At 42.0% G+C, this 13,706-nt stretch overlaps 1 protein-coding gene across 2 annotated transcripts in view; it reads right to left on the bottom strand.

Moving 5' to 3' along the window:
- The window catches only part of dmgdh (dimethylglycine dehydrogenase), a 149,639-nt gene that overhangs the window by 55,191 nt on the left and 80,742 nt on the right, over positions 1–13,706 (bottom strand). For both annotated transcript variants that reach the window (XM_072596204.1, XM_072596197.1), the window contains exons 6-7: positions 6,133–6,381; positions 1,216–1,414 (exon numbers count right to left, since the gene is read on the bottom strand). In XM_072596204.1, the coding sequence (XP_072452305.1) occupies positions 1,216–1,414; positions 6,133–6,381 (448 nt within the window). The remainder of the gene's footprint in view (positions 1–1,215; positions 1,415–6,132; positions 6,382–13,706) is intronic.

The raw sequence follows: 13,706 nt of genomic DNA, 5'->3' as shown, positions 1-13,706 counted from the left end.
GAAGGTGATTTTCCTGCTTCTTGGATGCTGTCTGAACTGCTGTGCTTTTCCAGCACCACTCTAATCCAACAAGGATAAAGGGTTTTCCATCCATGCAACATTTAGTACTCACACCAGGAGGCAGATTATGAGGTGAGTAGCCACTCTAACTGATAGTAGTCATTTGTAAATAGCATGGGGCTATCACACAACCATGTTCATCACATCTGGGATTGTGAAGGCAACATTTTTTCCACACACGACTGTTGCAGTTATGCACAATGCCATATAATGCAAATATTGAAATGAGCTGAAAGGAAATAGCTAATGTAAAAACAAACTCAACCCTCCCCTGAACTTATCTCTTGTCTTTCCCATTCATGTCAGGAATTCCCTGGTGAAGGATAAGTTGACAGCAAACATTCACTAGCCTTCTCACTTGAGTTCAGGAATCAAACGCCCTCTTCAGTAAGTATATATGTATATCTATTCAGTCAGAAATGTGTACTTAAGATTCATGTCACTCAATACAAATTGCCTGGACCTGTGAAAGCAGTCTGCTGCTAAATTAAGACAAATAGAGATATGCTTGACGGTTGATATATACCTTCCTGTTCAAAGCTTCAAAATGCAAAGCTTCGTGAAGGTCTTACTCTACAAGTTTCAATTCTTTCCTTACATATTGGACAAACTGAGATTATCATGCCATTCTATCTTATCAAGATTGTCAATCTATGCTTCAGAAATTTCTCATTTTTAGACATAAGATTGACTGCAATTTTGACTTCAACCAATTTGGCCTCTAATTCTTCCATTTCAGTTGTTCCTCTCTGCTGATCTCAGAGCAAGTTCACCTCTGTTGGTTGTCTCATGGTTGACTAAGTCGTTTGACGTATTCAGGTTTCAACAGGAGACTGACTGGGCTCAAACTGATAGAAAGCAGGAGTCAAACTCACCTGGACCTCACACCGATGAAGATCTATGGACCTGGCGACTGCCCAATCAATCAAAACAACAAATACTTAACACATAGTGACAGATCTAGGAGCTCAAATCCAGAAGAGCTATTATAAGTTGCCCCTACTCATTACCAGGCAGGAACTAATAATTGCCCCGTTGAAGATGTGCCAGGATTTTACAGAAACAGAAAAGTGCCCTCGTCGTATCTGCAGTCATGGATGAAGGATTGAAACAATTGATGATGCCACTTGAAAAAGAACAGAAAATTGTACCTACCCAAAGCCAATAGCCACCCAGTAGTTCCGCACACCCTGGAATGGTCCAGCCAGAGGAAGAATGTCTGGGGTGTATGTGATAGGACCTGATATGATATTAATTATGTCTGCTTTTTTCAAGACTGGGACCATCTCCATAGCACTTTCAACATGGTCCATGATTCTATCCAAATCCGATTCAAAAAGCTCCTTGCCAAATCCTGAAACAGACCATGATATAAACCTTGAGTTAATAAACTGCCTGGATTGTGGTGATTCTGGCACGTGATTAGTGCCAGAGAGAAGGCCAAATGCTGCTGGAAATTGACATGCTTGTGACAAAACAAAAAGTCTTTATGCAGTTTATATATTCTCAGGTTGATGGATCCCAGCAATAAGTAACCCTCTAAAATGCCTACCAATACATTGTTAAATCAGGGTCACTACAATTGACAGTGGACCTCAGCTGGTTTGACTTAAGGTTGCCAGCTCAGGTTAGAATACCAACGGAGGGTTACTATGGATGTTAGGTCAAATCAGATTTTCCACCCGGAGTCTGGATGGAACTGTGTGTAAAATTCAAGTGGATAAGTGAAACATGGCTGCATCCTGACTTGGAAATATATCACCATTTCTTCTGCATCGCTGAGTCAAAATTATGGAACTCCTTATTCACTCTATCCCAAATCCGCCATGCACCATTTTTAAATAAGAACTAGCTATGTTGAACTTGATCTTCCTTTGTAATCACTGATTTGAAGACACACTTGCCATTTCAATTTCCCCAATGCAAATTGCACAAAGTCATCACGAGTGGCATTGAAGAAATCCTTCACCATCCTTTGCAAGTCTCTCCTAAATACATACAGCTGAATGTACAGTACAACTCTGGGCTGGATGCTGGGTAAGTGCAATGTACATGAAGTTTGTGCCACCTGCCTAGGCCTGAGAAAGTCTATGGTGAGTTGGGCCCCTGTTGCATCTTTGTACTGGCACATGTCCCTGTTAGACCTTACATTGTGGATGGAAATAGAATTACCACTGCAGGCCAGAGTCATGGGACTGAGTGACTGGAGAGTTTGTTCTGAAATGAAACCAAAAATATTCTTCAACAAAAAAATCTTGGGCAGTCAGCAAAAGAAAAGGTGCATGCCACTTTCACGGTATCCAATGTATTCCTTACTTGTCTTCCACCACTACCCCTGGATTTCACCAGTTTCCTCATCACTCTTCCCCCCACCTCATCCCAGATCCAACCCTCCATCTTGGCACTGCCCTCTTGAAGTGTCCTACCTGTCCATTTTCCTTCCCACCTATCTGCTCCACCCTCCACTCCGATCTATCACCATCACCATCACCCCCTACCTGCATCCACCTATCGCTTTCCCAGCTACCTTCCCCCCAGGACCAACCCGTCCTCCTATGTACCTTGCAGCCCCCTTCCCCCCAACATTCCTCATGAAGGGCTTATGCCTGAAACTTTGGTTCTCCTGCTCTTCGGATGCTGCCTGACCTGCTGTGCTTTTCCAGTGCCACACTTTTCGCCTCTCATCTCTAGCTTCTGCAGTCCTCACTTTCTCCCATAACCACTGGAGTCCTGTAAGGATTTATTATTATTTTGTTCCATTTTCGACTAGACTCTGCCCATAGCTACATTATCCAAAGACATCACGTCATGTTTCATATATGCTCTGATAGCAGCAAGCTCCAGCTCACTTTACCAACACTATGACCCCTTCACTACCTCTGTGTTGCCTCACATCCACAGAATTACAAAACGTAGAAAACATAAGCATGATTAGGCCATTCAGCCTTCTGAGGCTGCTCCTCCATTCATTATGATCATGATGATCATCCAACTCAGTAGACTGTTCCTGCTTTCCCCCATATCCTTTGATACCTTTAGGCCCAAGTGCTATATCCAACACCTTCTTGTAATCAGACAATGTTTTGGTCTCAATCTTCTTTGTTGGCAGTGAATTCCACAGGCTCACTGTTCTCTGGCTGAAGAACTTTCTCATAATTGAGTCCTGGATTAGACATCACTTCCTCAATGAAAGACTTTGAAGCTACTGTTCTCAGTAGCCATGACAAACTCTGTTCTCAGTTTTGAATGAATTAGACATGGTTAACATTATATCAGGTCCTACCACATACTACACCACAGTGAGTTCATCCTTCTCCCTAGACTCTAGTTTAACAGGCTGTTTGCAGCCTTGGTGTCCTATCCACCCCGATGCTGAGCTTCCAAGTCCACATCCTCCCCATCACAAAGGCCAACCACTTTCACCCCTGTGACATGTGTGTGCCATTATTGCCTTAGCCCCTCTGCCACTGAAACCTTCATCGACACTTATGCTGCATTCTAGCTCACCTTTTAAGGCTGGCACCCCACCCCAATCAACCCTACAGCTCTTCCTAACTCAGTCTCTCCAATCCTCCAGGTCTAACCTCCCTTCCCAATCTCTCAGTTCCACCCTCTCCCCGTACCCCTAACCCTCAGGTGTTAAATGGCTGTGGGGTTACAGGACAGGAAATCCTTGTACCTGATAAATTTGAAAACTGCTTGAAATGGGCCTAGCTTGATCATAATGGTCAAGTGTTGTCCTTTGTTAAAGGCACTATACAGTGATCTCATGTGCAGACAAAGAAGAGAAGGTACCAAGGATAGTTCCTTGAAGTAATCCAGAGGCAGCAGTATGCAGCAAGAAAGAAAAATTATTGTTGTACATGGATCTAGCTTGATTAGATTGTTTAAATATGGAAGAAAGTGAACAAAATCTTATTGTACTGGAACAAATGAGGAGAAATGTTGGAAGAGAGAAACGAAGTTGTTCAAGATCATGGCTACATGGAGGCTGAGCAAAATGAGCTGAGATAATATAACTTGAGTGGCCACGTACAACCACTTATCAAGATGCAAGTATTTGTTCAACATCAGAGGGAGAAAAGGAGCTGGATGATATTCTGGAGTGAAAGAAATTATCTCAGTAACAACACAGTCTGTGGAAAAGGCTCATTTTAAGATGCAAAGTGTGTGTCAGTTCAGTGTTTCATGATTCAACCAATGAGGTAGCCAGGCTGATAGTCAGAGGAACGTAGATATTAGTGATGGCCAAAACAAATTGCTTTGATTTTGCCAATATTAAAATTCCAGGAAGTTGGGACATAGAAGGAGGATTATAAGCTAAGCCTAGTGTCATCTGTGTGAGAGCTGACGTTGTGGTCTTTTTTTAACAATGAACTGCCAGAAGAAGTGGTGGAGGCAGGGACCAAAAAGCAGGGGCCAAATTAGTATTTCAAAGTTGCAACTGAATGACTTGACAGAGGCGGTGGTGTTGTGGCTTAATAATCCAGAAGTTGAGGCTAATGCTCCAAGGACTCTGGTTCAAATCACACCTGTGGCAGCTTGAGAAATTTATATTCAATCAATAACAATTTCCTTCCTTTAAGGAAAGAAATCTGCTATCCTCACCTGTTCTAGCCTACAGGTGATTCCAGATCCGCAACAATCAGCTGCCCACTATAACGGGTTAGAAAGTCACCGTAGGAGAAAGTGAGGACTGCAGATGCTGGAGATCAGAGCTTAAAAATGTGTCACTGGGAAAGCGCAGCAGGTCAGGCAGCATCAAAGGAGCAGGAGAATCAACGTTTCGGGCATAAGCCCTTCTTCAGGAAGAAGAAGGGCTTATGCCCGAAACGTCGATTCTCCTGCTCCTTTGATGTTGCCTGACCTGCTGCGCTTTTCCAGCAACACATTTTTAAGCTCTAGAAAGTCACCGTATTCAAGGGTAATGAGGATGGGCAGTAAATACTGGCCTTGCCAGTGACACCGACCTCCCATGAAAGAAGTGACAAAATTACTTAAGTCTAAATGGGAATGATGGAGGTACTTAAGCTGTGAGCTGTCAGGTAACTGAACTGAGGTGTGATCAGGCAACTACTGGAGGCAAATGCCAAAGATTTGATCTTGTAAGGATCAAGGAGGATCAGGAATGATCCTGTCATGCCTCACTAGAAACCTTTTGGTCTCTGCTATTTCATTAATGCTTTAAGAGCAGTGTTGCTTTAAAAGCTCCATATGCAAATAGACGAAGGACAAGGATGTCGTCACGTTACCAGTGGCTACAGACACGCTGCATTGCAGCATCGTAGGCCAAGGATGTTTCTAGAGATTACTCTTACTGTATGTTTTTGTTTTAGGAGGAAACAAACCCACAAGAAATCTGATACAGAACCCACCTGTCTCCACAGTACATATGGATTCCACTTGTTACACAATCCTTCAGCCCTGATAATACATCGAGCTTCCTAATTCCGAACCCTTACCTGGACCCAATGTGCAGTTTGTGACCCTGCCATGTGTCAGGTTGGCAGCCAGCACTGACCGGACTTCAGGCCTTGTGACTGGCTGGATGCTGGAGATAGACTGGGTAGGCTGAAGGTTTCCCTCAACTGCCTAGCAAAGTCTTCCTGCTCCCTTCAGCCCATGAGGAACACTTATCTTGATTAGCAGCAGCTCCTGTCTCCCACTTGCTGTCAAGTTTCCCAAATCCCTTTTCACAGAAAGACACTTAGATGCCCCCTTTATCTCATAAGGGCACATGTGCAGTGAGTTAAGGTCACATTGTTCAGATTTCACTCCCATCTCTGAAGTCCTTCCTGCCTGTCTAAGTGGGATTCTAAGTGAGGTTTAATACCAAGACCACAGAAATGACGAAGTAGACTTCCTTTCCACTTTCAATGCAAAAACAATTATATATTGTTCACTATAAGCAGCATTAGCATTTCATCATGATTTGGTGCAGAGAACATATTTGATTTGTGCAGAGAACATATTCTCCTTTATTAAGATTTCCTGTAAAAATGTGTAAATACTTGCATGAAATACAACACAAATCAGATTCTTTTAAATGAAGTTCCAATCTCATCCTTGTACCTGGTGGGACGCCATCTGTTAACCAAGACTCCTGTATCTTCATTTTCTCCGGAACTTCATAGGGACCAAACAGCAGACCATCACGTTCTTGCCGTAAGTAATATGAACCTTCCAAATCACGAAGAACAGGAAGTTCTTGTTTCAGTGACTTCACCTCTGGAATTGTTGCTGTGATGACATACTGATGATGAACAGGGATAAGGGGATGCTCCAAACCAATCATGTTTCCAATTTCACAGGCCCAGAATCCTGCAGCAAACACAACAGGTACAATGAGGCTTATCCACTCCTTCACCAGAACCAACTTGATAATAAAATTTGAGCAAGCAAACAAGAGTCCACTTTCAAATCAAAAACAAGCTTCAAAACCATCTTAATAACATTTATGAAATTGCATTTTGTAGTTTTAAGTCATGTTAAATCGAATTGGATACCTTTCTTGCAGTTCGAAGGGATCACAATCTCCATTATCATCAATAGAGAAGCGAAAGGGCAGCAAAAACACACACAAATATAAGAGTAGAATCAAACAGAAAACAGAAAAAAAAACTTGATTTTCAACTCAATTGTTGAAGAAGTGGAAGTGAAAATGATTATTTGTAGGGAAGTTAGATAAGCATAATTGATAAATAGTGATGTGAGACAGATAAAAGCTGCTCCAGGATGAAAAATCTCATTGATTAGAGTTGTGTTCATATCTCCACAGTACTAGGAGGAAGGTTGAGGGCATATGAACAGGAGCAGACCATTCAAGTCCCTAGAGCCTGGTATACCATTCAATGAGCTCACGATTGATCTGTAACCTAACCCAGATTTGCTGCTTTAGCTCCATATCAGCTAATCTTTTGACTGACAAAAATCTATTGATCTCAAGTTTTAAATTATTTATTAATGCTTGCTGATACCTGTGAGAGATACAGCCCCATTTTCTATCACCATTTGCTTAAGACATGATCCTAACTTCTCTCTTGAACAGACTGGCTCTAATTTTAACATTATGTCCACTTATCTTAATAGATACTGAACAGCAGAAAATATTCATCTCTAACCACACAGTCCCTTTAGTTATTTTATGAAGCCAGAGGCAATAACTTAAAGGGGCTGATTTTGTGCACAGCTTGCACAAATTCTCCTGGGTCACTTTCAGAGAATGTTCCTAATTGTAAAACAATTGGTGTTAATCGTGAATTCTTACACAAGCATCTTTGTGTCCTTCATTTTTAAGTTTATTAATACTGTTTTGTCTTCATTTGATGTTCTTTGCAAAGGTCTCTGGCTTCTTAACTAGCTTTTGTACTTTATAGAAATGTTACAGCACAGAAGGGGGCCTTTTCGTACTTTCTGTTTGCTCTGACTCCCCAGATGTGCAACTACACTTACTGCCGTTCTCCTGCCTTTTACCCTTACCCTTGTAGAGGGCATTAATAATTATCTAATGCCCTCTTGAATGCGTCAACTGAACTTGACTCCACCACATTTCCAAATGGTGCATTCCAGACCCAAACTACTCATTGTGTGAACAAGATTTTTCTCCAAACACATTTGCAAATCAGTTTAAATCTGTGTCCTCTCATTCTTGATCCTTTTTGAAGCGGGAACAGTGTCTCCCTGTGCAGTCTGTCCAGCCCCCTTTGAAGACTTCAATCAGATCTTCTGTTAGCCTTCATCTCCATAAGAACAATCCCAATCTCTCTAATCCACCTTCATAACAGAAGTCTCTTATTCCTGCACTCTCTCCAACATGTTCATATCTTTCCTATGGTGTGGCACCTAAAACTTTATACAATATTCCAGGTGAGATCTAACAAGTACCTTATACAAGTTCTGCATAACCTCCTTGCTCTTGTACTCTTTGGCCCTAATAATAAAACCCAGGATACTGCATGCTTTATTATTTGCTTATGACTTATACCACTTATCCTACCACATTCCAGGATCAGTGCACTTATACTGCCAGATCCTCTGTTCTTGCACCCTTTAGTATCATAGCCCTTATTATATATTGTCTATCCATGTTCTTCTATCAAAATGCTTCACCTCACACTTCTCTGCATTGAACTTCATCTGCCACTTATCCACCCACTGCACCAATATGTCCATGTCCTTTTGAAGTTCGACACTGTCCTCCTTGCAGTTTACCATATTTCCAAGTTTCAAATCATGTGCAAACTTTGAAATCATTCCTTGTACACAAAAATCATTTTTCCTGAAATAATTATTAACATATATCAGAAAAACTCAATTAGTTTTATGTTATCTCTCGCTGCGAGTTATCAACCATGACTGTTCTATTTAGAGCTTTTTTGTCAAGCTTTTGGCTCTTATGAATATATACTGGTTCCTCTTTAAGCTCAATGTCTAACTCATATTGATCCCATGTATTTTCATCTCCTGATAGTTTTGACCAGTTTGTTGTTGTTAGCCTTAAGCAATATCTAAAATCTGTGACATTTCATCTTTCCAAACCATTGTTTTCAATCATATTATAGTCATTATTAGAGAAACATTTACTTACTGTAGATTATTAACTATGTCTGGCTCATTACTAAATTAAGTATGTCTTGCCTCTTGTTTGTTTCAGAAAAAAAATGTTCCATTAAACTACTGTGAATGGAATCAAGAAATCCATTATCTTTCTGCCTTTAGTTACTTTGCTCCTCTTCATTTATTTGACATTTAGAGTCTACAAGCAAAAGAGTTCTGCCTTAACTGCAAACTGCTCGATTCTCTAAATTATATTATTTTATTGCTGCTATCAGAATGCCGATAGACAATTTCCAATACACTCTCTTCAACCTCACTTCTAACTTCTGGTTATTATCTTTTTATTACATCTTTTCTTCCTAAAGTGTCATCATCAATAAGGCTATCCTCAATTTCTTTCCACTTCCCTAAGCTTTCCAAAAGTTGGTAATGGGAGATAGAAAAACAGTAAATGGGTGGAGAAGGCATCAAAAACAAATCTCAGCATCAAATATTGTTAAAAATGCAGAATTCAATGCACATAGCATTCACCACATGAGAGGTGAACCAATGACCCACAAAAATAAAGTGGGCATTACCTCAGTACCATTATGAAGATTCGGTTGCAAGGTGACCAAGGCTGCAAGGTGATTATTCAAGAATGTTTAAAATTGAGAAATGACAGGAAAAAAAGCATAAGAGTTTGAATAATGCTGATAATAAGGGGTGAGATCAGTACATTAGTATTTATAAAAGAAATGTAATATTGGAGAAATGAATGGGGACTGAAAATTGATAAATCTCTGAGATCTGATTATCCATATGCTAGAGTGTTGAAAAAGGTGTCTGTGGAGACAATAGGCGCATTGATGACACTTTTCAGACTTTTACAGATACTGGAAAGATGCCTGCAGATTGGTAGGTAACGAATGTAACTTCACTAATTAAGAAAGAAAGAGAGAAGACAGAGAATTACAGACCTATTAGCCCGACAATAATAATAGGGAAAATATTAACATCTATTATGAAGGATTTATTAACTGAATACTTAGAAAAATATGATCTGATTGGCAGATTTAGCAATGATTTATGAAAAGGAAATCATGTTAGACAGATTGGTTTGAATTTCCAGGATGTTACTAGCAGAGTGGATAAGGAAGAACCGGTGGATATGGGAATATCACCACCTTCTGATGATCTGGACCCCTGGTGGGGAGGGGGGGGGGGGGGGGATGTCTCTCAGTTCCATAATCGGTATCAATAAACACTCCTGTAAATGACTCTTCATCAATCACACAAGCGATCGTGTATTCTTGGGTTCGGCAGGGTCTATAGACTCCGATCAGCCCAGAAGTATGAGTACTCCTAGACCACCAAAAGAATCCGACAACCTACTGAGTTTGCATTGGGTTTATATGCATTGTTCATAGTCAGACATGGAGCATGATCGTATAGTAACAACCAATCAAATTGCGTGAGGTCCTCTTGCAATTTTGCTTTAGTTTATCACAATTTCTTGTAAACAATTTGTTCTTAGAATTGTAGTTGTCCTGCCGTGTGGTTAGAGATAAACCGTTACTTCTGCAATTAATTGGACCTACATCAGTCTGCGGTTTCTTGTTTCTGTCTGGTTCAGTGTAATTTAACAATGCAGAAGCCATTTTGTGCAGCTCCTTCAGCCATTTTGTCCTACCTCCCAGATGCCCACATCCTCATTTCAAATTCCCCTCCAAGCCACTCACCATCCTGACTTGGAAATATATCACCATTCCTTCACTGTTGCTGGGTCAACATCCTGGAATTTCCTCCCTAATGGCATTGTGGGTCAACCCAAAGAAGGTGGACTGCAGTGGTTCAAGGAGGCAGCTCACAATCACCAAAGGCAATTGGAGAGGGCAATAATCCTGGCCCAGCCAGTGATGCCCACATCCCACAGAAATGAATAACTAAAATAATGTAGTCTATCGGGATTTTCAGCAGGCTTCTGATAACATTCCACAAAGGAAGTATGTAAACAAAATTAGAATTGGAAAAGGAGGTGATATACTAGTATGAAGTGATGTTAGGGAAAAAAGGTGGGAATAAATTGTCATTCTCAGTTTAGCATGCAATTACTAGTTCGGCACCTGGTTAAGATCTATGCTTAGACCCCAGCTATTCACAATGTATGATCAATGACTTAGAAGTTGGAACCTTTTGTAATACTTCCAAGTTTGCGAACCACACAATGGGCATGTACGTTGTAAGAAGGAGACAAAATGTCTAAAGGGGCAGCATATCCGTAAAGATAATATGTAGCTGCAGCACACATAAGGCAAATGGTATCACAAGAATATTTGAGTACAGGAATAAAGATGTTGTGTTAGGGTGGTTAATCTTTGGAATTTTCTACCTCAGAGGGTTACGGAAGTTGTCATTTAGGATATTTAAGACACGAATGAATAGATTTATAGATTCTAATAAATAAAGGAATAGGAGTGTGAGAAACTGGCGTCTGCAGATCACCAGGCATGGTCTGGTCCAACAGTGGAACAGACTAGGACAGCAGAATGGATTACTCCTGCTCCTATCTTCTGAATATACAGAAAGTTTAACTCCCAATCCTGACCAACGTACAGCCAAGTCTCAATAGTGGCTAAATTTCAAATTCTCTGGCAACAAATACATTAAGAGCTAAGAATCCAAACTTAACTTCAAGAAATGTTCAATTAAAGAGACAGGTGGTCTCTTCTGTTAATTGTCAAAAATATTTAAATGGAACTTACTGAACATAACAAAACCCTTGTATTATTAAAATCTAATTTTAGATTTTATTATGCCCATAAACAAAGCAACCAACAAAATCATATCATTTTCAAGGGAAGACCTGAACTGGAAAAGGACAAAAATTAAGGGTCCAGAAGAATACAGAGCCCTATACAGAGACAACTGTTTATTTTGTGAAACAGCAACTTACTTGGAGAATTTTTAAAAGGAAGATGCTTATTCATCAACTTCAACACAAACAGCACGACATAAATACATGGGGATCAATAACAGCTGGCAGTGCCTTATGGCTGGTTGGATGAAGATTCTGGAATCTTCTCACAGCAGAAAGAAATAGATAATAGACAACAAAAGATTATTTTCCCCCACAGTTTTGCTGCTGTTTTGTTACAAATGCGACAAATATAACAAGCAGAGCTTTACATTTTTTTGGAGAGATGTCTGGAGAGTTTCTGAGATTTCTGAGTTTTCTGGAGGGATTCCAGCCATTAGGCCTAGTGAAGTTTCTCGTTGTATCTCACCAAACTCGCTTCACTCATGATCTAGCCATCCCTACGGTAACCCTGACGTCTGATTCTGGTCCCATCTCACCACCTGCTGTTCCCAAAACAACCTGTTGCTCAGCAGATATCCTGGCATTGACTAGCATCATGCACTCACGCCATCTTTAAAGGTCTGATGGGCACCAGGTAAGCACTGACTTTCCGAAGCTGCCCTGTTGGTTCAAAGACTGATTATAAACATGTCGAAAAAGGGGAGGATCATGTCAGGATTTTCCAACAGGGACCTGGAAGTCCTGCTGGAGGGGCTGGTGCAGAGAAGGGCTGTCTTCTCCTCAAAAGGACTGGCATAGAAGGCAGTACAGTACCACAAGGTGCTGGTAGCTTGGTCCTAGGTTACCATCTGGGTCAGTGCCTGTCCACAGTCCCAAGAGGGATGACCAGAAGTGCTCTAACTTTCTCTGCTGTACCAGGGTGGGTGCAACAGTCTTCTCTCTGCAAACTCACTCTATCTCTGCTGCCGCACCCACCTCCCAGCAACACTCATGCTCTGCCATTCTCACCAATGTCGGAAACATCTTCCCTCGCCCACTTTCACTGTCCCCCCACCCCTAGCACCACCAACCGTGCATGCCCTCCACTCTGCCTCCTCACTCCCTCACCACTCTCAACTCCCTCACAAAGCACTAACCCTACACTCCCTCTGCATTGCCTCTTAACTCCCTCACCCACTATCACCACCCGCCAAACAACACTAACTCTCCACTCCCTCTACTCTGCCTCTCACTCCCTCAAAAGGCTTCCACCACTTGCACCAAGACTAACAGCAATGCCAGCCACTTTCATTGCACTCCGTCCCTCTTTTTGTCTCATTAGAGGAGAAGACAATACATCAAAGAGCAGCGCAAGGCCCTATGGGTGAAGGGGTGCCCGACATCAGGCTCCTCAACCCTAATGTGAGAAGAGGATCCTGTCCCTCATGGGAGATGCAAGGGTTGTTCCTATAGGAAGGCTGAGACATCATATCTCATCAACTGAGTAAGTACCATTCTGTACTCCACTGCAACTCTCACAGGAACTCCAGTGTCAGTGTCAACCATTGCACACCACTGCTAACTACTGACTAAAACAACTTCTCTCTTTCTTGTGTCTTAAAAGTACAGCCAACACCTCACCATTGGTGGAGAAATGCCCACTTTATCGAAAGGACAAAAGCAATGAGGCATCAAAGAAGCATTGGTAAGGCTGGCTTCCTACACCCACCAGTAGCTCAGATACTGACACCACAGTGGGTATACTAGGCTTTGGGAGTGTAGGAGCACACTGTGGCGAGCATCACACTGCAACATCTCCATAGCTGAGGAAATGCTCCAGGCCGCTGCCACTTGGAGAAGTGCCAGAGACCAGGTACCTGCTCACCCCTGGGGCAGGAGATGCTCCTATGGTGTCAGCAGCCAGGGCCTTTGTCCACCAACACAGGGAGGGACAGGAACGGCCGATGGGGATGTGAACAGTAATGGTCCTCATTGCACAGAGGCTGCAGCAGTCATGTGGTGGTTGCCATAGAGAGCCAAGTCTAGCCCTCTCAGAGTCTGCTGGAGAGGCACACATGCCTACTCTCCACCGCCCCCAGCCATTGGTACTCAGGACTGAAGGCATGGTACAGGGGATGGGGAGTCTGGTCATTATTCCAGGTGACACTTAGTCACAAACAGCCAGGAGACAACCAGGCAGAGGAAGAGCCACACCCAGCCTCTTCCACAGTCTCCAGTAGGTCAATGCAGAGGTGGCCAGGCCTTCTACTTCCACCTTGCTTGCCCCACTCTGACCACTCAAAATTCAAGT

This window comes from Chiloscyllium punctatum, chromosome 2 (genome assembly GCF_047496795.1).
Source record: "Chiloscyllium punctatum isolate Juve2018m chromosome 2, sChiPun1.3, whole genome shotgun sequence".
Classification (NCBI taxonomy): domain Eukaryota; kingdom Metazoa; phylum Chordata; class Chondrichthyes; order Orectolobiformes; family Hemiscylliidae; genus Chiloscyllium; species Chiloscyllium punctatum.
This window is presented reverse-complemented; position numbering and strand designations above follow the sequence as displayed.